The 23,756-nt window shown below is 34.2% G+C and overlaps 1 protein-coding gene and 2 pseudogenes across 1 annotated transcript; 1 reads left to right on the top strand and 2 right to left on the bottom strand.

The window, feature by feature from the left end:
• Window positions 1–2,514: 2,514 nt before the first annotated feature.
• Window positions 2,515–3,444, bottom strand: LOC144254460 (olfactory receptor 4P4). The gene has a single exon (XM_077797627.1). The coding sequence runs from the start codon at window positions 3,442–3,444 to the stop codon at window positions 2,515–2,517; it is 930 nt and encodes a 309-aa protein (XP_077653753.1).
• A 9,804-nt stretch (window positions 3,445–13,248) lies between these two features.
• Window positions 13,249–15,527, top strand: LOC144254363 (hydroxymethylglutaryl-CoA synthase, cytoplasmic pseudogene; annotated as a pseudogene).
• Window positions 15,528–17,813: 2,286 nt separating this feature from the next.
• On the bottom strand, window positions 17,814–18,725 carry LOC113175346 (olfactory receptor 4P4-like; annotated as a pseudogene).
• Between the last annotated feature and the right edge of the window lie 5,031 nt (window positions 18,726–23,756).

Genomic DNA, 23,756 nt, shown 5'->3' with positions numbered 1-23,756 from the left:
TGGATAAGCTGATAGCAAGATGTTCTCATACCCTCTTCCAGTCTTTCCACCCATTGTAGCTGGCCCCTTATAGTTCCATGGACTTTAAGACTCACTGAGATGGAGTGAACCATTTTTTCCCAGTTTCTCTAACCTATGCTTCCTCTGTGGAATTGCCCCTATTCTCTAGCTTCCCATAGGTCTGCCCAACCCAGAAAGACTCATGCAATCCCAGCTGCAATCTGACAGACCTGAGCTTCAGCTTCTCCAGGCTCTGCCTTCCTGCAGTCCTAAGATCTCAATGTCATTTTAACTTTCAGAGAGACCACCAGAGAAGATGTGCTCATACCAAGAAGTGACCATGTAAAGAGGCAGCAAGATAGTGGCCAATAGCACACCCAGCAGAAATAATAAACATATCTCCAGGCCCTGGATGGTGTCCCAAGATGGTGTTGGCCACATGTAACCAAACCTGTGTGTACTGTGACAGTGTACTTTCAGGCAGCAGCAAGCAGCAAGCAATTCGCTAGCAGTTTGTGGGAGGTCTGCTATGTGGCCATCCATAAGCCCTTTCATCATCTGGTTATCAAGAGGGTCTGGGTATGCACTGAGCTACTAGTGATCATGTCCTGGGCTGGAGATTTCTGCATAAGTAGTTCATTGTATCTTAATATCACCTTAATTGTTTTCATTTAGATTTTTCTCTATTCTGTCTTCTGAGTAATTTATTAGCATATAGCTTCTTAGGATACAGTTGCTATGTTTTTTCCTTCACATTTCTAATAAAAAAATGTTCTTTTTTATTTGTTAAAGTTATTTTATTTGCTTTGTAATAGCCTGTAATATTTGATAGTTCATATTACTGTATTATGCTATTAAAATGATATTATATTTTTAAAATAAATATGGTCATATTAAATTTTGTGTCCAACTTAAAATCATGCACTCTTTCTATTATTTACTCTGATATAGCTGTTTCCAACCATATTTCTTCCTGTCTTAAGTAATTTTTTAATTGAGTCGTTGTATGGTTGTGAACAAAAGTTAAATGTTTTCTTCATTTTCGGCTTTCTATATGAATAGACTTATTCAAATTATGCCAGAAATAGAAGTCCCTGGAAAGTGTTTATTTTATATATGATGTCCTTGCACATGCATGTGGGTATGTTTGAGTGTGGTGGGAATCTGTTGGCAGAAACACATGATTTTTGCTCTACTATGAGTCCATGAAGTAGATTTTCTGAGAAAATGAATACAGAATTTACTCAGCTTAATTTAATATATTAAACTGCTCCATTTGCTTCAGAGATCTTATTTCATAAAACTACCAACAATGATAAACAATGTATTAATATTGCTAACATAACTTAATGAGGCATCCCTGAGAGTTATACTTTATTTTTTAACTCCTTGGGTGAACTACTATTTTCAGAACTTACTTCTTTTTGCCCATGATTGATAGGCATGTTGTGCTAATTAGCATTCCCCATATCCCATTACATAGATCCTAAAAGGGCCAGGGACTTTCAGTATTTCTAAGCTTTTAACTTATCTTAGTAGTTTACCATGAATAATAAATATTCTCTTTTTGAGTTTAATATTTTCCATTTTGTATCAGTAACATATTATGGTAGAGTATTAAAATGAATACACAATACCTTTCTTAAAATGTTAAGTATTAATTACAATACAAAGCATAATGAAAAATGGACAGGAAACACATTATTAACAAGATATGTTCCAAAATGTTCAAAGCAGTACTATACATAATTTCACTGAAGGGGAAACTACACAAATTCTACCAGTAAGATTATAGAAAAATTACTCATTTTAAATTCATATAATGAGATACTACATGTTATGGAAAATAATTTGATATTTCACAAATTTGAGGAATGATTCTCACAAATCTAATAATAACAAGACAAATAGTAAATGCATAATTTCTATCATTCTTATTCTACAAATACAAGGAAAAGTAAATGATTTTAGAGATGAAGACCGTGATTTCATGAAGTTATTCATTATTAAGAGGATGAGAAGGATTTCTAGTATAGTGATAATTTCTGCCTCAATCTGGATGCTGATTACTCAATAGTGCTCTGTGTGTGAAAACTTGTGAGTTGTATATTCTCGATAATGGTAATATGTGAAATTATCTGTATTTTTATGTTTCAGTGAAAAGTTTTAAAAAGGAAAGCAATATTTTCTTCAGCTTTTCAGTGCTTGAAGGCATGAAAAGCATAAATTTTTTATCATATTACCATATAATCCTTCATTTTAAAGAAATTGTTTCTTTCTCATCTTATGAACACAATCCAATGATTAAGTAAGATTGCACAGGGTATAAATAAAAATAATGCTCAGTTTGTTGATGATGAATCAGGGCAGAATCATTAAATGACAGATTGGACATATACCTTGTTTGATCACTTTTTTCTCCAAGCCCTGAGGACAGGAGGATTTCAAGAGTGGGTCTCACGCGTGGTTGTGCTCTCGGTACTACGCCATGAAAAGCAGAAATGATCCACAAGTTTACTTTCTTTTCAGAAGTGTTCGATGACACCACACTTTCCTCAGAGCATCCTTCATCTCTGTGTTTCTCAGCGTGTAGATCAGAGGGTTGAACATAGGAGCGATAATGGTGTAGAAAAGAGCAAACACTTTGTCTTCTGGGAATGTCGTGGGTGGCCTGAGGTAGATGAATAATGCGGGTGCAAAAAACAGGACCACGACAGTGATGTGGGCACTGCAAGTGGAAAGGGCTTTGCTGCGGCCCTCCCTGGAGCATCCTCTTAGGGTGTACAATATAAAAAAATAAGACAACATCAAGACACCAAAAGTCACCAGTGCAATTAACCCTGAGTTAGCAATGACTAAGAGACCTATTGTGTGTGTATTAGAACAGGCCAATTTCAGCAAAGGATACACATCACAGAAGTAGTGATCTATCTCATTAGGGCCACAGAAGGGTAAGAAGATGGTAAGAAGAAACTGACTGGCAGAGTGTGCAAATCCCCCAGCACAGCACACCAGGATGATCGTGTTGCACCTCTGTCTGCTCATGATGGCAGCATAATGCAGGGGCTTGCAGATGGCCACATAGCGGTCATAGGCCATCCCTGTGAGGATGAAGATCTCGATGCCTCCAAATAAATGGGTGGTAAACAGCTGTGCCATGCAGTTATTATAGGAAATGATCTTCTGTTCAGCCAGGAAGTCAGTCATTAATTTAGGGGTCACTGTGGATGTGTAGCAAAGGTCAGAGAGCGAGAGGTAATTGAGGAAGAAATACATGGGCTGGCTGATGAGCTTCGAGCATGTGATAGAAACCATTACAAGCACATTTCCCATCCAAATGGCAAGGTAGCAAAGTAAAAATAATACAAAGCAGAGGACTTCTATGTTCTTATTGTGGGAAAGTCCCAGGAGAATAAATACTGTGAGATTATTGCTTTTTTCCATGGTCCAGTTCAGACAGAACACATTAAATCATCTGAAATGACATTATTGGTGAGCTTAAATCTATCAGTGTTTGCTGAAAAGTGTGATGGTCATTTTCTACTTGATGCACTAACTAAATGTAATTTATTCCATTATGGTATCTCAAAGAATAAAAACCTGGTGTTCAATTAAAATGGCTCTCAAGACTCCCTGCAAATACATACTGCTTGATTTCAGATACTTCTTCTGCAAATGGTGATCAACTCTTGCCTTAGTGAGCACCAAAGCTTTTGTTCAAACAATATTATTATTTTATTTTTGATCATATCTACTCCTAAATCTTAATAAAATAGTTAATTGATCCCTGTAAAAAGTGCTGCTCTGACTTTCTGGGACTCAAAATGCATTAAGGAAACAAGTATAAGTCACATAGCTAATATGTTTTTCATTATGAACCAACTAGTTTAACTGGTTTTGTTAGTTGAATACACATTATCTCAAGTCTGTCTTAGAGTTAGTTAGCTTAAAAACTAAGCAAATTTACAGGAAAATATTTTAAGATACAATGCTCTCTCTTTAAGAAGCTGAAACAGGCCTTTTGAAATATTTTTGTGTTATTTGTTTCCTTGTTATTGGTTTTCTCAGTGATTTACTGAAAATTATGTGCTGACATTTTAAAACACAGAATAGCTTAATTTGCTAATTAATTCAAGGAGAATAACAAGATCACATGAACCACCAAATAAACCTAAGAAGAAGTCCCTGAAAAGACTATGCTTTGGGAAATGTTATACTAAAATTTGCCCTTAGTGCAGGATAGTATATTTTGGAAGTCAAATTCCTTTTAACCTTGTGATTGGAGGGTATGTATTTTTCTGAATTCATCCAATACAATCATTTTATCTAGTCCCACAAACTCTCCAGACAGTGAAAAATCCATACAGAACTGTGGTTTACAGGGAGACCAACTGATTGGGCAGGGTCTGTTTTTAGCACAATAACATAATATGCCTTTACTTTGCATGTCAACTGTTTCATCTGTTTGAGTACAAATAACAGGGAATTACATGCCTTGTGCAATATGTATGTTTGTGACATTTAAATAATAATGGAATGTGAAGCTGCTTTGTAATTTATAGTAATATTTGTACACACATTATTATTGAAATATTGGGAGTAATGATTTGATAAATTTTACTCTGAGTATATGCAATAACATTTAAGAAGGTTGAAACATTTTGAGTTGAATGTTACTCAAACTCTTAATTTTCCTTTTTTCACAAGTGGTAAATTTTAATTATAAATCAATGAAAATATCTGAGTAGTGTGCTTATCATCAGTGAAAATCATTTCAAAGTAAAAGGATTTTGATCCTATGAGCTAACACTGTTGTAGTAGCAAAGACCTTGTTGCTGAAAACTGACACAGAATTATTATCATGTTCCATCAATTTTGATCTCTACTATTTTAAATTAAAATGTTTACTCTTAATTCTTACCAGATGATCTCAAAATAACTTTTTTGTAGTATACTTTTTCCTACCCTAATCTTAAATTTAATTTCTTAATCAAACTCTATGTAAAATTTCTCCATAATTCTCCATGGTACAAAGTAAATATTGTTACCAACACAATGAATAATTGGTTTGTAATGGAAGTTGAATTTCAAAAAAATACATCCATTTTCATATAAAATTTTCAGGAACATACTTAGATAAGAGGCACATTTTAGAGAAATTGGTTTTAATCTAGCCCAAAATTGAACTACAGCAATATTTTCCATTAAATAAGAAAAGCTATTTTTTTTTCATTTAAAGAAAAATCAAATATTGGTTATATTATCTGATTTGAATTATTCTTAGAAGTGATTTGTATGCCTTTTCGTTTTAATAAACCAAATCATATCAATGTAATCTAAAACTCATCTGAAATATACTGCTTGGCCCATCTTAAGCATATACAGACTCTTAAATGAAATTTGGTCTCAAAGTAAACCTCAAAGTGTCCCCAGACAGTGTTACTGTATTCATCTGTCTTCACTGATCATGAGATGTCTTCATTGATCTTCATTGATTCCGGTAATCAAGTCATGTCCATTTAGAAAGTGGAGGCTGGTGATAATTTCTCCACCAGAAAATTTTTCTATTTTTTATGTTTTACTACCACAATGAGTAATTTATGGGCAAAATATAATAAGCTAAAGTTTTATGAAATATAATAATTCATTATAATTTAGAGACAATCTCCAGTTACATGACTTAACTCAATCACTAACTGTAGATTTGATATTTGCAAATTTTATAATTTCTCTTTTAAAAGATTTTATTCATTGAAAATATATGTAACTGAATAATTAGAGGTTTGTTCTGAGACTCAATAATTCATGGAAAAGAATGTTTAAAAAAATAAAATAGTGCACGGATGATGTCACTGTGCTAACATTAATGCATCATAAAATAAAAGAGATAAAAATTACTTTAGGTTTATATAGGTGAAGAAACATATACATAGTAACACAACCAGTGTTCTGGTCTTAAAACTTGAATTTTCTGACCTTGTAGCCTGAGCTCATACACATGTCACTATCGGTCCTGTCACAAGTTCAAAAACAAACAAACCGTACAGCAACAGGATAAATTGGACATTACCTCTGCCTCTCCCACTTTTGAAATATGCGTACAGGTCCAAGTCCCAGGCAAACCCAGGCTACCTCCTGAATTTCAGTCAGTGTTCCACTCTAGCCCTCCAAATTTCCCTGAAAAAAAAAAAAGCCAAATAAGTTCAGGGTTCTTAGATAGAGAATCCAACTGTAGAAATAACAGATGCCCAGCTCACACACTTCCCAGGGAGGTAATAGGCCCTTATTCTCTCAAGCATGATTGGAGTGCCAGTTCTTACAGACACATGGGGATGTGACCTGATATTCTTGCCCGTAAGTTTCCTCTTTGTAATAGGAGGGAACCAGCTTCAACAATCTCTAATAATCCTTCCCAAAATGTTGTGTTTTGCACAATTCCAGATGTATTCTTCTTGTTCCAGGTATATTACCTCTTTAGAATTGTGACAGCATGTTCCTCTTTACCTGAAGTCCCCCAATAACTGGACAGCATCATTCTGATATTGATCTTATTTTTCTAGAATATGATATCCCACCACCACTGGACACTCAGCATCTCCTGGAACTTCATGTTTTCTTAATCTTAGTCTCTAGAATTTCTGATACTGTTTGAAAATGAGATGCAAATAAGTATGTTTTCTTAACACAGAAGTGAAAGGATATTTTCAACAAATATCACATATTTATTCAAGTAATGGTAAGAAAGAAAGAAATGTTCTTTTTTTTTTTTTTTTTTAGTCTTTTCTGTTCTCTCTTCACTGAGATTACAATCATCCCTTACTATTTAAATTATTTCCTGTGACTTTTGACTTGGCATCTTTGCACAGTGTTACTGATCCTTCATTTTCTGTTTTTCCCAATTTATACATATAGTTTGTATACATATGCAAATATAAAATGCATATAGGTTTGTAACTACTGTCACATCACTGAATCAAAATAATTTACAGAAGGTCACTCCATAAGGAAAAATAAAAGTTTGAAGCAGGAGTACTTGATTTTTGAAAAGTAGTTAATCATAGTCTCTAGAGAGCCAAATTAGCCTTGAGTATTTTCAGGCTCAAATATAAGTAAAACTAGATGTACATTATATTTTAAATGTTCATTTATTTTCTCCCAGTGCTTTGCTTCTTCATAGAAAGTGAACACTTGATGCATACCAAAGTAATCAACTCACCAGTTAGCATCCATTTATATGGAAGTTATTGAGCAACTCTACAACTGGATTATAAATACTTTGCAAAAAAAAAAAGACTCTTCTACAGCATGTAGTTCAAATCCTATTCACCATAGAGTTTTTAATGACCGAGAAGTATTGTTCATGCAGTCTTAGTTTCTTTTTCCCATCTTTATAACCTGAGAAGAAAGTTGTAGTTCTCGTCCCCATGTTAAGAAATGATTCTCACCAATTCCCACACAGTATTTTATCATGTTCTCTAGGGAAGAAGTGTGTGTCTGTGTGAGCTTCAAGTATTCTTGCCTAATGTGAGTTTTCTAGAAAATTACAGACCTGTAGAACTTTCTTTCATTTCAAGTTAAATGTTTCTCAAGAGTACAGTTAAAAATCCAGTAATTTCCCCCTACTTTTATATAATTTTTAAAGACACCTTTTTTGGGGTACATTTATGCTGAAAGCTAGATTTACTTCTAAGTTCCTCTATGAGCTTCACTAAGAATAGTAAATATTTAACAAACGAGAAAACACCTTGCCAGGCACAGTGGTGCATGCCTGTAATCCCAGTGGTTCAGGAGACTGAGGCAAGAGGATCATGAGTTCAAAGCCAGCTTCAGCCAGAGGGAAGCACTAAACAACTCAGTGAGACTTTATCTCTAAATAAAATACACAATAGAGCTGGGGATATGGCTCAGTTGTTAGGTACCCCTGAGTCCAATCCTCAATACAAAAACAAACAAACAAACATATACTCACCAGCAGGTTGAGCAAAGGGATGGTATATATCTTTATAACATTACTAGGACATGTACTTTAGGTTAGTTAGGATTTCTCAGAAAATAAATCTTTTGATGACTGCATAATTTTCTCTTTACCTCTAATAGATCATGTTTCCATTATGTACTCTGTTCAAAATTAACATTTCTTCAGCATTCCTTGGTGTTTTTTTTTTTGAAATATCTTTCTCTATGCCTTTACTTTTAATCATGTCTTATTGTCTTTTAGTTGATATATTTAGATCACACACACTGAAGGTAATTAAAATATATTTGGTTTAAAGCCTGTCATCATACTAATTGTTTTATAAGTTATTCAGCTCCTTTTGCTCTGTTTTATATAATCTGTTTCAAAACCAGTGAAACAGATTATTTTAAAAATACTGACGTACCGATGTTGAAGAATTTATCCCAATCTTTAAGATATCTGTACATGTTCTTGATGGTGTCCTTTGCTATAAAGAAGCTTTTCAGTTTGATATCATCCCATTCATTGACTCTTGGTTTTACTTCTTGCACTTTAGGAGTCTTATTGAGGAATGCGGTTCCCAAGCTAACATGTTGGAGAGTTAAGCCTATTTTTCTTCTAGCAAGTGCAGTGTCTCTGGTCTAAGGCCTATATCTATACTCCACTTACCATTGAGTTTCATTCAGGGTGAGTTATAAGTGTTCAATTTCTTTCTATTAAATATGGATTTCCAGTTTTCCAAGAACAATTTGTTAAAGAGGTTATTTTTTCTCCAATGTACATTTATGGTGCCTTTGTTTAGGATGAGATAACTGTATTTTTGTGGATGTGTCTCTGTGATATCTATTCTGTTCCATCACTCCAGACAGAATGGCATTATTAAAGAATACAAGTAACAGTAAATATTGATGAGGATGTGGGGAGAAAGGTAATTTCATACATTGATGGTGGGACTGCAAATTGGTGCAACCTCTATGGAAAACATTATGGAGATTCCTCAGAAAACTTGGAAGAAAACAACCATTTGACCCAGTTATCCCACTCCTTGGTGTATACATAAAGGACTTAAAAACAGCACACTACAGTGACGTGGCCACATCCATGTTTATAGAAGGTCAATTCACAATAGCCAAGCTATGTAAACAACCTAGGTGGCCTTCAATAGATGAAGGGATAAAAAAAATGTAGTGTATATACACAATAGACTATTACTCAGCCACAAGGAAGATTGAAATTATGGAATTTTCTGGTTAATGGATGGAACTGGAAAATATCATGCTAAGTGAAATAAGCCAATCCCCCCCAAAAGGCCAAATATTATATATGATTTGTGGATGCTAAACCAAGACAAGAAAGGTTGGGAAAGAAAATAATAGAATCCACTGTACTAGACAAAGGGAAATAAAGGGAAAGAAGAGGGGAGAGGAATAGAAAACACAAAATTAATTGGACATAACTTTCCTAGATTTGGTGTTTGTATACACGATCAGGGTAACTTCCATGTTACATATGACTCCAAGAGAAGGAATGTAAATATAATCAGTTATACTGTATATATCTATATTCTGCCGAAATACATTGTATACTATTTTATAGCTAAAAATAAAAGAAATTTTAAAAAAGTAAAGAAGAAAGAAAAATAATGGGTAAAACTGTATTTTATAAAGAAACTATATATTCTTGCAAATTTTCTATGAATCCAAAATGATTCCAAGACTTTTAAAATTCTTCATAAATCCTTCAATTAATATTGACCTCATTTAATCTATGATAAAATATCTTAAATATATAATATACAATCAGTTTCACAAAGAAAATAAATGTTTTCAATGTATTTTTTCAATAAGCCTCAATATTTCCAAAATAAAATAACACAAATAAATTCACTACAATATCTTTAAAATCAGAGGCAATGATATTTTGATTCAAACTTTTGATAATTTCTTATTTTTAGTCTTTTTATTTTCATATTTTTGATTTTTGTAACTTTAAATTTTGTATATATATTCAGTGTTGTGTGTACCCTTTCTTATTAAAATTCTTGCTGTTTATTATTTTGTCCAAGGAAATCCCAAATTATTGTGAGATGAGAGAAACACAGAGTAAAGGCATTTTTACAAATAATATATTCTAACTTACATGAAAGAAGATTGTACAATAAAAAACACCATGCTTCTAGGTTCAAACAATAGATGTTCATCCCCCACAAAGTTAAAATCATCATACTATAGTGATAAAGGCACATTGAGGTTTGTAACAACACAACTCACAATAGCCAAGTTATGGAACCAGCCTAGATGCCCAACAACAAATGAATGGAAAAAATATTGTATAAATACACACTGGAGTTTTACGCTGCCTTAAGGAAGAATGAAATTATGCCATTTTCTGGTAAATAGATGGACTTTTAAAATATCATGTTCAGTAAAATAAGCCAGACTCAAAAAGAGAAGAGTCAATATTTTTCTCTTATATGTGGGAACTAACCAAACTAAGGGAGCAAAGAGAGATGGGGGAGAATCCCATGAAAGATAGATTAGTGGAGTAGAGGAGGGAGATAGATGGGGAGAAAGGAAGGATGGGAAAAGAGGGAACCTGCAGAATGAAATGGACCAAATTATCCTATGTTCAAATATGAATAGACCTCAGTGTATTTCACCTTTATGTCCATCTATAAAGCACTAATTTAAAACATCTAAAAGTAAGTAGAAGACCACTAGAGTAGAGGAAAGAGAACAGCAGTAGTGAGGAGTTGAAGGAAAGAGAAAGTTTTATGCACTAAAGTGGAACAAATTATTTTTCATGTTTTTACACTGAAATGGACCCCAATATTGTCTAAAACTGTAATGCACTAACAAAAGGAAAGAAAGATGGAAAATGGTTGCATTAGGAAAGGATTCCTAAGTGTCAGGAAATTTGAATTGTACATAGTAAGTTAGGCAGAATCTGATTAAGAAAACAGGAGGAGGCTAGATGGGAGAGGAGGGGGCATTAGGATCAAAGATGCAAAAGTGAGGTGCCCAGAGTTTGAGTTCCGAAGAAGTTAAACTGCTAGTTCATGTAGGATCTGCTTTTGAGTGGCTGGACAGGGCTAAGGACTAGGAACTGTTTTAAATCTACTTGTAAGTTCCTTTGCTCAGTTGAGATGTTTGTATATTCTAACTGAATAAAGAATTTAGAAGTTCAAGACTTGAAGCAAGTGAAAGTAGTGTCCAACACTAAATTCCTCATTCAGGGATCAAGAAGGATTCAAAGCTACTTTGTGTACAGAGGAATCGCAGAAATGACCATAGGACCAATTGTGTTGTTTTGGAATAAAATTTAATTCTGTGTATGAGTAATGTTTCCTGTGTCTAAAGCATGGAGCTGCTTTATTTCCTAAGCATTTCTATTTCTCTAGTTTCACATGTTATCAATATTATTATTTTGAATTTTTTACTTAAAGATTTAATATTTAAAAAAATCACAAAGTTAGTTAATTTAGTCAAATTGAAATAGTAAAGAAGGGGTAAATGTTGAAACACAGTTTTGTATTATAAAACACTTTACTCTCCCCAGAGTTGTCTGGAATTAATCTGAGTGCCCTTTGATAATGGGAACAGAAAGTATCAATTGCTTTTAATTTCAACTAGATTCATCTTGTGTATTTTACCTTGATTCATCTACTATTTTACTGGGGAATTTTTCAATATTTATTTTTTAATATTTATTCTTTAGTTGTACATAATACCTTTATTTTGTTTGTTTGTTTATTTATTTATCTTTTCTATTACCTAATTTATCTTTAATATCATGCAACATGTGAATGATGGGATGAATTCATAGCATGCAATATATGCCTCTTTGCTGCTTCCCAAAGTATTTTAAAATATGTTCCTCATCCAATCACTTTGGCAGACAGTTTACAGTTTCTTCCAGACATAAACATGGACTTACCATATAATCCAACAATCGCACTCCCAGGCATTAGCAAAATGAGTTGAAAATTTATGTCCACATTAAAAACCTGCACATAAATGTTTGTGGAAGCTTTATTTATAATTGCTAATAATCAGAAGTAATCAAGATGTCCTTTGGTAGGTAAATGAGAAAACAAATATAGTGCATTCAAACAATGAAACATTTTTGGCATTTTTAAAAAAGCAATAATCGATCAAGCCATAAAAGACATATGGAATCTTAAATCAGTGCTGCTACTTGAAAGGAGATCTGAAAAGGTTACATGCTATCGTATCCTGGCTGTATGAGTTCCAGAATGATATTATAAAGTGTAAATTGTTCAACCCAGTCCCCTCTGCATTTGTAATAAATTCAGAAATATTTTAATTTCATAGAATCAACTTCCTCATAAGTTTTCAGGAAATCCACATTAAGTATTATCTCCTTGACTTAGGGAAACGGAAAATAAGGCATATTCTGCCAATAGATAATTATAAACAATAAAAAAGCAACTCAAGAAACAAAACAAAACAAGGTGTTAGGAAGCAAGGGAAAATATGGGTCTCCAGATGTCTTGAGAATATAGTGACATAAAATGTGGAAAATGTTTTTTCCCGTGACATTTTAAAATTTTTAACAGTAGTTTCAGCTTTAAGGAAAAATTGAGCAGAAAGTCCAGGAAGTTCCCATGTATTTCCTTTATTATTAACATTTTCCATCATTAAATTATTAAATTAATTAAGCCAAAATTAACATTGTTACTAACAAAATGTATAGTGTACATTATTTAGGGTTCACACATTGTGTATATTCTCTGGGGTTTTTAAAAAATCTTTTTTTTTAGTTGTCAATGTACCTTTATTTTGCTTATTTATATGCAGTGCTGAGAATTGAACCCAGTGCCTCACACATGCTAGGCAAGCGTTCTACCACTGAGCCGCAACCCCAACCCTATTCTCTGGGTTTTGACAACTGTATGATTGCTTATTGCTTTTTTAATGCCAAAAACATTTCATTGTTTGAGTGTACTATATTTGTTTTCTCATTTACCTACTAAAGGACATATCCTCATCATGAAAGTCTCCCAAAAAGTAGCTTTACTACCCTAAAAATCCTCCGTGCCCCACCCATGCAGCCCTCTCTCCACTGAACCCCTGAGAACCACTGATCTGTTTAATGTCTCCTAAGTTTTGCTATTTTGTTTGTTTATTTTTATGTGGTGCTGAGGATTGAACCCAGGAACTTGCATGTGCTATGCAAGCACTCTACCACTGAGCCACAACCCCAGCCCCAACAATATTTATTCTTCAAGAAAGACACATAAGATAAAAGCTGGTAGCGGAGGGGAGGCGCCGCGTACGGTCTTTTCGCGGCTGTGTTTTTTCCTGTGGTCACTACCCGGTCACATTTGGCTCTTTCACCATGCCTGGGTCACTTCCTTTGAATGCAGAAGCTTGTTGGCCAAAAGATGTGGGAATTGTTGCCCTTGAGATCTATTTTCCTTCTCAATATGTTGATCAAGCAGAGTTGGAAAAATATGATGGTGTAGATGCTGGAAAGTATACCATTGGCTTGGGCCAGGCCAGGATGGGCTTCTGCACAGATCGAGAAGATATCAACTCTCTTTGCCTAACTGTGGTTCAGAATCTAATGGAGAGAAATAACCTTTCTTATGATTGCATTGGACGATTAGAAGTTGGAACAGAGACAATCATTGACAAATCAAAGTCAGTGAAGACTAATTTGATGCAGCTATTTGAGGAGTCTGGGAATACAGATATAGAAGGAATAGATACAACTAATGCGTGCTATGGAGGCACAGCTGCTGTCTTCAATGCTGTTAACTGGATTGAGTCCAGCTCTTGGGATGGACGGTATGCCCTGGTAGTTGCAGGAGATATTGCTATATATGCCACAGGAAATGCCAGACCTACAGGTGGAGTTGGAGCTGTGGCTTTGCTGATTGGGCCAAATGCTCCTTTAATTTTTGACCGAGGGCTTCGTGGAACACATATGCAACATGCCTATGATTTTTACAAACCTGATATGGTCTCCGAATATCCTATAGTCAATGGAAAACTCTCCATACAATGCTACCTCAGTGCATTAGACCGCTGCTATTCTGTCTACCGCAAAAAGATCCATGCCCAGTGGCAGAAAGAGGGAAATGATAAAGATTTTACCTTAAATGATTTTGGCTTCATGATCTTTCACTCACCATATTGTAAACTGGTTCAGAAATCTCTAGCTCGGATGATGCTGAATGACTTCCTTAATGACCAGAACAGAGATAAAAATACTATCTACAGTGGCCTGGAAGCTTTCAGGGATGTTAAATTAGAAGATACCTACTTTGACAGAGATGTGGAAAAGGCATTTATGAAGGCTAGTTCTGAACTCTTTAATCAGAAAACAAAGGCATCTTTGCTGGTATCAAATCAAAATGGAAATATGTATACATCCTCAGTATATGGTTCCCTTGCTTCTGTTCTAGCCCAGTACTCTCCTCAGCAATTGGCAGGGAAGAGGATAGGAGTGTTCTCTTATGGTTCTGGTTTGGCTGCCACTTTGTACTCTCTTAAAGTTACACAAGATGCCACACCAGGGTCTGCTCTTGATAAAATAACAGCAAGTTTATGTGATCTTAAATCAAGGCTTGACTCAAGAACTTGTGTAGCACCAGATGTCTTTGCTGAAAACATGAAGCTCAGAGAGGACACTCATCACTTGGCCAACTATATACCCCAGTGTTCAATAGATTCACTCTTTGAAGGAACATGGTACCTAGTTAGAGTGGATGAAAAGTATAGAAGAACGTACGCTCGTCGCCCCTCTCCAAATGATGACACTTTGGGTGAAGGAGTAGGACTTGTGCATTCAAATACAGCAACTGAGCATATTCCAAGCCCTGCTAAGAAAGTGCCAAGGCTCCCTGCATCAGCAGCAGAACCCGAAGTAGCTGTCATTAGTAATGGGGAACATTAAGATACTCCATGAACTGCGAGACTTCACAGTGTGTTTGGGTTGGGGTGGGGATAGGGGAATGGTTGGAGGAAGGGAATGACTGAGGACAATTTTAAAGAATTACACATTGCTTAAATTTTTATGTGACTGACTCAGAGCCTAGCAAACTGTTGTGCTCTTGGACAAGTCTATCTGCCCAATTTGCTAACATGCTTCCTGTTGTGGTGTAGCCAATGCTAAATGTACTCGAATGATGTTAAGGGCTCTGTAAACTTTATACCTCTCTGGCCATTTATATGCATGAAATTTAGTTTTTAAATGTAGTATGAATCCTGTGCTTTTGTAAGAGGAAAGCAGAGGTACTAGTCTCCAATTTAATTTTTTTTTTTTAATGTGTAAGAATTTTATACTTTGAACAACAAGATTATTGAAAGTACCTGTGGTTTTTGAAAATTTTTTCTAGCTTGGGGAATGTGGTCTTAAAATGTGATATGCACAAATACCCTTTGAAAATGGCAAGACAAACATTCTTTTTCTCAGATTTATAAATCCTAGAGAGGCAGAAAAGAGTTAGGACAGTAACACTGGTTCTGGAATATTATCCAGACCAACAGTGACAAAGTTATTGTGATGATCTCTGAACAGAGAGACACTAGCATTGAGCAGGCTTCTGGCATAAAAAGCATGGTCTGTTTGGGAGCTGTTACAATAGCTGCAGGAGCTGAGTGCTCCTGATCAGTTCATGGTGGACTATGCTCAGCAACATCGAGATGTTATTGGAGGTGTGTATGAGGAAGCTTTTTGTTGCAATCCTTCTTTGCACCTTATTTTAAAAGATACATAAAACATTTCTTTGATGCCTTTTTAAAATTTTAAACTGGAAAGGAAGGATGGAGCAGGGCATTATTAGGCTACTTATGTTTCAGTGTTATAAATTCAATTTCTAGACTGACAGATTTGTGGTATGAGTTCTTTTTATTTTTTGTGTGTGTTTGTGTGGGTCTTTGTTTTTGTATCTGTTTGATGAAAATAAGAAGGTACAACCTAAGTTTTTACATAGTCTGACTAGCCAAAAAGAGTATTCCACTTCAAGGTCTGGAAGTAGGGTTTATAAAGCTTTTTCTTGGACATTCACCTTTAAAAAACAACAAAACTATCACATGGAATGAAAGAGATTGGTTAGAAAGTTTTATAGATGTTTTTGGTGCTGAACTATGACATGAGCCTTATAGATTGTAAAATAGAGATAGTTGGAACTAATGTACAGAACTAAATTTTTAAAACTTTATTTACCATTAAATTCTGTGAAGTTTCAGTTATCGAAAATAAACAAATACAAAATGTAATGTTTCAGATTGCAAGCTAATATGTAATGTAGTGTTTGTAAGATACTCTTGTCTAATATTAACTAGTGGTATTTTGATTTGTACAGTCATAATTTGTTAAAATGACTTCATTTTAACATCCACTGATGTAGATTAATAATGTAAGCCCAGATTTAAAAGAATGGTGGGAAAATGGTGCATGTAAGTTTTGGGAGTTCGGTATGTCGAAAAGAGTAATGTTTGATTGCCAAGAAATGGGTTTTCTCAAAGTCCATTGCCGGCAATGGGCAAGCCTGGTAATACTGGCACAGAGCATTAACCATAAACCTTATTGATGGTAAGGTGAATAACTTTGAAATAAAGTTTTAGACAAACAAAAAAAAAAAAAAAAAAAAAAAAAAAAAAAAAAAAAAAGACACATAAATTGTTCAACCTATAAATCCAATTTAAAGGAAGTGTTGTTGTTTTCCTTTACCATAAAATGTCAATTTCACACATACAAAAATGTCATTTTTAAAATGTTCCCCTCAAACATTTAGACTTAGCCAAATTTACTTAAAAAAAAACAACTAATTTGACAAAATAGTAAATTACCAAGTTCTTAAATTAAAACCATTCTGACATCTTTATTTTTCTATATATAATCACTGAAGTGAGTGTGATTCCTGTATTTGCATGTTCTAAAACTCTTCATTTTAGTTATAATTCTACTCATAATCTTGTTATTCAATCTTTTCTCTCTTTATTTGCCCTTCCTTCTTTCCTGCATGGTTGCCTTCTTTTTTTCTTCTTCTCTCTCCTCTTTCTCTCTCTTTTTTTCCAGCAATGCAGATTGATTCAGTGTTTAACTACTGAAATACATACCATCCCTTTTTACATTTTAGTTTGAGATAAGCTCTCACTAAATTTCCCAGGCTGACCTCAAAGTAGTGACCAACTTATTATTTTCTAATTATTGACTAATTATTGTCCTATTAATTTCTGAAGTTTTATGCTTCATTTCATTTATGAAATTTTTTAAACTCTCAAATATAGAACAGCAATGAGTAAGTTACCAAAATTCTGAGTCATTAATTTTCTTCTACCTTTGCTAGTAATGTTAACTGATGCTAATCAGCAGAGTTGATGCTCAGCAATCACTTTAAACCAAATTTTATTATTATACTATTATTATATTGATTTCTTGTATAATGGATTTCTAATGCCACTGAAGGTATTTTAGGTAAAAATCCTATCACAAGTTAAAGCTCATTATTTAACTTATAGAGTATAACTTCTCATATGACACAGAGAACTTTCATAAAGTGGCCTAGCTAATAATCCTAAAATTTATAGTTAAATTATTATTAATGGTTTCTTCTTTATGTCCTAATTCATTGCTCAGAATTATCTTAGTTACTGCATCCTAAATTACTTTTACACATGTAACCCTGCTCACACCATCTAATTAAACCACAAAGTAACTACATTTCTGACTCATTTTTGCACAACAGAATTAGTATTAGATAGTAGTTATATTTTACTCCTAAACCTACTTATGTCACTCATAAAATGACACAAACAGTATAATTAATCACCTCTATCAAGTTCTAGCTCCATGAGTCTACACACATTTCTTGAAAATTTATCTAGGATGTTTGACACCAGACTTTTTTCATGGCATTCTTCATCTCTGTGTTTCTCAAGGTATAGACTAAGGGATTGAACATAGGAGCAATGATGGTGTAAAATAGTGCAAATACTTTATCTTCTGGAAAAGTGGTAGGAGGTCTAAGATAGATAAAGATTGAAGGTCCAAAAAATAAAACTATCACAGTGACATGAGACCCACAAGTAGAGAGGGCTTTGCGCCTTCCTTCAGCTGAATGATGTCTCAAAGTGCACAGTATGATGACATAAGAAACAAACAAAACCACGAATGTCACTAAGGTAACCATTCCTGAATTAGCAACCACAAGGACACCAGCAGTACTGGTATCACTGCAGGCAACTTTTAGCAAAGGAAAAATATCACAGAAATAGTGATCGATTTGGTTAGGGCCACATAAGGGCAGCTGGATTGCTATAAACAACTGAGGAAAGGAATGGACAGCCCCACCAGCCCAAGCAGCTAGAACCAGATTACATCTTGCTTTGCTCATGATAATCAGGTAGTGAAGAGGTCTGCAGATGGCAACATAGTGATCGAAGGCCATAATTGTGAGGATGAAGACTTCGATGCTTCCAAAAAAATGTATGGCAAAGACTTACAACATGCAGTTACCATAGGAAATGGTTTTCCTTCTCACAAGCAGGTCACCAATCAATTTGGGTGTCACACAGGAAGTATAGCAGACGTCCATAGAAGACAAGTGGCAGAGGAAATGGTACATTGGCTGGTGAAATAGAGGGCTGCACGGAATAGAGATAAGGATCAGAAGGTTTCCCGCCAAAAGGGCAATGTAACAGAATAAGAAGAGCACAAATCATAAGGTTTGTATGCTCCGTTCATCAGAAAGTCCTAAAAGAATAAATTCTGAGACATTCCTCTGGTTTTCCATGTATCTCAGTTTTTCTTCTAAAATGTGAGTTAGTATCTGAAAAGAAAGAACATGTGAATTTGCTATGGCAAACTTATATACATGTAAGCAAATGCAGTCATTCGCAAATTTCAAAATCCGTGCCTTTAAAATCACTTTCGGTGATGAAAAGATAATAGGTATGGCATTAAAAATGAATCATACAGTGCAAAAAGAAATATTTGCAACTATACAAGTCTATTCTAAAGAAAAATTATTTCACCCATTTTCTTTTATTTTTTCCCATTTTTAAATTTTCCTCCCATTATGACTTTAGTATTGTTGTAAGTCTTCTAAATACAAATGTGCATATATATATATATATATATATATGACATTATGTATAAACATATATATGTATGTATATATGATATTTGTATAAATTATATTATATAATCTATGACATATATTAATACAGATAAAACATATTTACATAAGCCTTACTAACACATGTGTCAATGCATGTACATGTATTCATATGTAATATAAATAATAATTTATATAATATAAAAATATTATATAACAAAATGAAAATAATTATCAGGTTTATTGTGCTCAAGAATTAATAATGACAGGGGTTGGGTAAGGTTGTGGCTCAAAGGTACAGCACTTGTCTGGCACATGCGAGGCACTGGGTTTGATCCTTAGCACCACATAAAAATGAATAAATAAATATCCAACTACAACTAAAACATATTTTAAAAAGTTAATAATAACAGGAATTTAATATTTTTATTTATTTACCAGAATTTTCCTTATTTTCTTGCAACTAAGGGGATTATAATGAGATGGCATATTAGTAATAGATAGGTAGTTTACCTGAAACAGAATAAAGATTATAGTTACAGAAATAGGCTGGTAAACAAATTCTCCCATCAATTAGAGTATCCAAACTCCTGATTTTCAGTAAAGGAAACACAGATCAAGAGAATTCAACTATTACTTTGGATCATAAAATACTGCCCTGTAGATATTATGGGACCAATATCCCAGTTCTCAAGCTATTCTGATTTAAGCTATTTGCATGCTTGATACCAAAGCAGAATAGGGTGAAATTTAGGGAGGCAGTGAGAGGAAATGTTTCAGAATCTTCATCTTAGCCTGCAAGAAGATGCAAGATGACAGGTTACCATACCAACCAAGTTGTGTTTCTGAGTATTTATGCGAATGTATCTAGAAGTTAATATAAGCATGTGACCCAACATTGTTTTGCCTTTTATTGGTACATCATATGTATAAATAAGATGGGGGTTAATTGTGGCACATCCATACATATACATAGCACAGCATGAGCAATTTTATTCCTCAGTGCCTTTTCTTTCCTTCCCTCCTCCCCAACACCATACTAATGCCTTCCCAGTCCCCTATGTTTGTTATTTATTTAGTATTCTAATCAATTCTGTGTAACGGTTTTTGTTCTTCAACTTAGCAAAATATGCATTTCTTAAATTCAGATTTCTGACTTGTTTTGTGGTTATAATGGATATTTTACTTACAAAGCCTCTTAAAATGTCATCCTATATATTTAGAGAACATGCTCTGATTATCACTGCTGTTAGCAGAGGGAAAAGGTATGTTGAATACAATTGTCCAGAACTGCTGTCCTAAGCCATAATAATATCTTGATCATAGCTTTTCAATTTTTAAATTAATTGGCATCATAAATTGTGACAATATAATATTATGCATTTGTTTCATATGTGGCTAGAATTCTGTCAACCAAGCATGGAGAAATAAAAAACAAACAGGATAGTGAAGTGTTTTGATTTAAATAGTTATTCTACAGCTATTAACATCTGAATATATAAAAATAACCAGGTACCTATATGTTTCTAATATTCAGAGATTATACAGTAAGAGGACTTTATCCTTATAATTAGATTATTTTCATTATTACAATAGTTATCTAGGATCAGTGTAAAAATTAGAATCAGAGTAATCTTACTAATATTTTATGAGAAGTTAATCACTCAATATGAGCATAGATACTGTGTTAACATTATTTTCATTAGTTTTATTAAGCATCAGCCTAATACATCAGATATTTTTATACATCAGAAAAATTTGACAAGGAACCCAGTAAACAGAATTAACCTTCTTCCCTTTTATACCACTTGTGAATCTTGACATAATTGTTAGCTTCTTGTAAGTTTCATTTTCTGCATCTATAAATTGAGATGGTATCACATAATGCAGAATTATAATAAAGAATACAGAAACATGATGAAAACACCTTAGTCTCATACATGATTAATAATGACATGTTAATTTTATCTTGGGTTGTATATGAACAATTTCTGACATTGCCATGCACATGTAACATATAACAAAACAGATATACTGAGGGTAATCAGGAGAAATTTCCATTTCAACAACCCATTGCTAAAACTAAAATTACAGTGAGATTTTTTTTTTTGGGGGGGGGGTTGGGTGTTGCTAGTCACTAACATAAACTTTTTTCATGCATTTTAAAATTATACTTGATTTCTTTGGTAAGGTTAAATACAAAGTCTGCATTCTTCTTGATTTTACTATCAAGATAATAAAAATAATTGCTCTTATAACTTCAAATTTGCTACATCTAGTATCAAAACACAACATACAGTAAACTTACCTCAGATGAATCTGATGATTATAGTGCACTTTAAGGTAGCACATTTTTGAAAGTTGGGAATTATTTGTTCCTGTTTGAAGATGTCAAAGTTAAACAAGGCTGTTCAGAATATGGGTAGGCAGGTAAAGCACTAAGTTGGGATTCAATAAAGTTCACTGCAACTTGAAGACTTTAATGAGACTTTTGTCTCACCTATTCTCCTTCTCATCTGTTTTTCTGCTTGTGAATAATATGCACTAAAAACTTAAACTAGATATGTTTTTCTAGTAATCAAATTGCCTTATATTGTGAAAGAAATCATGGTGTTCAATAAAGTAGAGAAAGGAGATAGAGAGGGTGGGTGGAGGGCATGAGAAAGTACTGGAAACACAATCTATCACATTATGCTACGTCCATTCACACAATGAATCCCGCTTCTATATACAATGATAATGTACTAATTAAAATAATGAAAACGGTAACTGATGGGAGATCAGTAGTGCAAATGCATCATGCAGGAGGTGAAAGGAGGTGAAGGAAAGAGAAGCTACTGGGGAAAGAGAGTCAACAAATTATGTTGTCTTTATGTATAATTATAATGCACCAATGAAATTATTCAAGAGATGATATTCTTAAGAATAAAATTAAATAGAGTACATTTAAACAACATGTACAGCCTCCATAGCAGTGTCATGGGTAATTCGCAGACCATCAGGGCTGATTCGCTGTCAGGATAGCGTTAGACTGGATGAAGAAGGTTGCTTTCCTGCCACTTCTTCTCAATGCCTCTATATCTAATAGCATACAGAGATTTGAAAGCACGTTTAGGTTAATTCTCTCAAAGCACTTCTGAATGTTAACAGTCTTAGAATCTTTTGTAGGTTTTCATCCATAAATAGCCATTAGTCATTAGAAATGCAAGCCTCACAGAACAAAGAAATGCATTTTTAATTTCTCACAAAAGCAAATGCCATTTTAAGTCTTAGGAGTGATTCATTTTATACCTATTCCTGATGAAATTTTGGTTCAGAAGAGCAGAATTTAAACTTTGTGACAATGTAAGTATTAATAGATCTTTGCAAACTCTAAGAATATGCATTCCCAGAGGCATAAACAGATATTCATCAAGTGCCTCTGGTTATCAGAGGCAATGCCCTGGTGACTCTGAGCATTTACTGGCTGTAACTTTACTTTTTACCTACTTTTGCCTGGATCAGCTTTGTTTCTCTAGAGAAGACAAGACACTGGTTACACAGGGCACTTCAGGAAATTCTGCCTGCTTTATGTTCATCTGCATTCTGAAAGAGGGAGGAAAACGAAGCCTTTGGTATAGTAGTAGGTTATTTTCCAGGAATATATGACATGGGAATGAGGAGGAGCAAAGAGAAGCAGAGACAGGCATTTTTCAAAAAAAAATGGGTTATTATCAACAATAATATCCAGGTTTAATATAGATAGTTCAGTAAAATTGGTGACAATCAAGATCAGGACCAAGACCTAGCTTTTCTTTTCTTTTTTTTTTTTCTTTTTTTTTTGCTATGGGTAATTGACGCACAACATAGAAACTAAAGCCCTTCCATCCTTGTAATTCCCCGCTCCGTCCTGTTCGCCCTGCACCTTCGGTCCCCCTTACGCCCTTCTCACTGGTTATGATGGTGTCAGAAGTGAATTGGCCCCTCCACTCCCCTCCTCCAGGGGACTCAATGTATCCTTTCCCTGCCCCACCCCTTTTCTCAAGGGACACATGAACAGAAAGTGTTGAGAAAACTGATTTGGTGCAATTTCAAGCATTTTTGCCTTTTATTTTATTTTATTTTTATTGGTTGTTCACAACATTACAAAGCTCTTGACATATCATATTTCATACATTAGATTGAAGTGGGTTATGAACTCCCAATTTTACCCCAAATGCAGATTGCAGAATCACATCGGTTACACATCCACAATTTTACATAATGCCCAATTAGTAATTGTTGTATTCTGCTACCTTTCCTATCCCCTACTATCCCCCCCTCCCCTCCCATCTTCTCTCTCTACCCCATCTACTGTAATTCATTTCTCTCCTTGTTTATTTTCCCATTCCTCTCATCATGAGATGGGAGGGAAAGGGAGAGAAAAGGGAAATTGCATGGAAATGAAGGGAGACCCTCATTGCTATACAAAATTACATATAAGAGGTTGTGAGGGGAAAGACCTAGCTTTTCTTGCAAAGAAAATTTATGTGACTCATGGCTATAGTGTGGATGATACAACTGAAAAGATAAAAGTATTCCATGATGTTCCCCATGCGTATACCAGGGTGGAAAAAGTATATCATTAGTGCCGACATACTGATAGAATGAGAGGAAAACCACACTCATTGCACATTAAAAATTTATTCATTAAACTACCTTCACTTTTAATTTTGAAGCAGGGTCTTG

This window comes from Urocitellus parryii, chromosome 4 (assembly GCF_045843805.1).
Source record: "Urocitellus parryii isolate mUroPar1 chromosome 4, mUroPar1.hap1, whole genome shotgun sequence".
Taxonomy (NCBI): domain Eukaryota; kingdom Metazoa; phylum Chordata; class Mammalia; order Rodentia; family Sciuridae; genus Urocitellus; species Urocitellus parryii.
The sequence above is the reverse complement of the archived record's forward strand: the minus strand, read 5'-3'. Positions and strand labels throughout refer to the sequence as shown.

Excerpts from the sequence above, each read along its gene's own strand:
- LOC144254460 (XM_077797627.1), bottom strand. The coding sequence starts at position 3,444 with ATGGAAAAAAGCAATAATCTCACAGTATTTATTCTCCTGGGACTTTCC.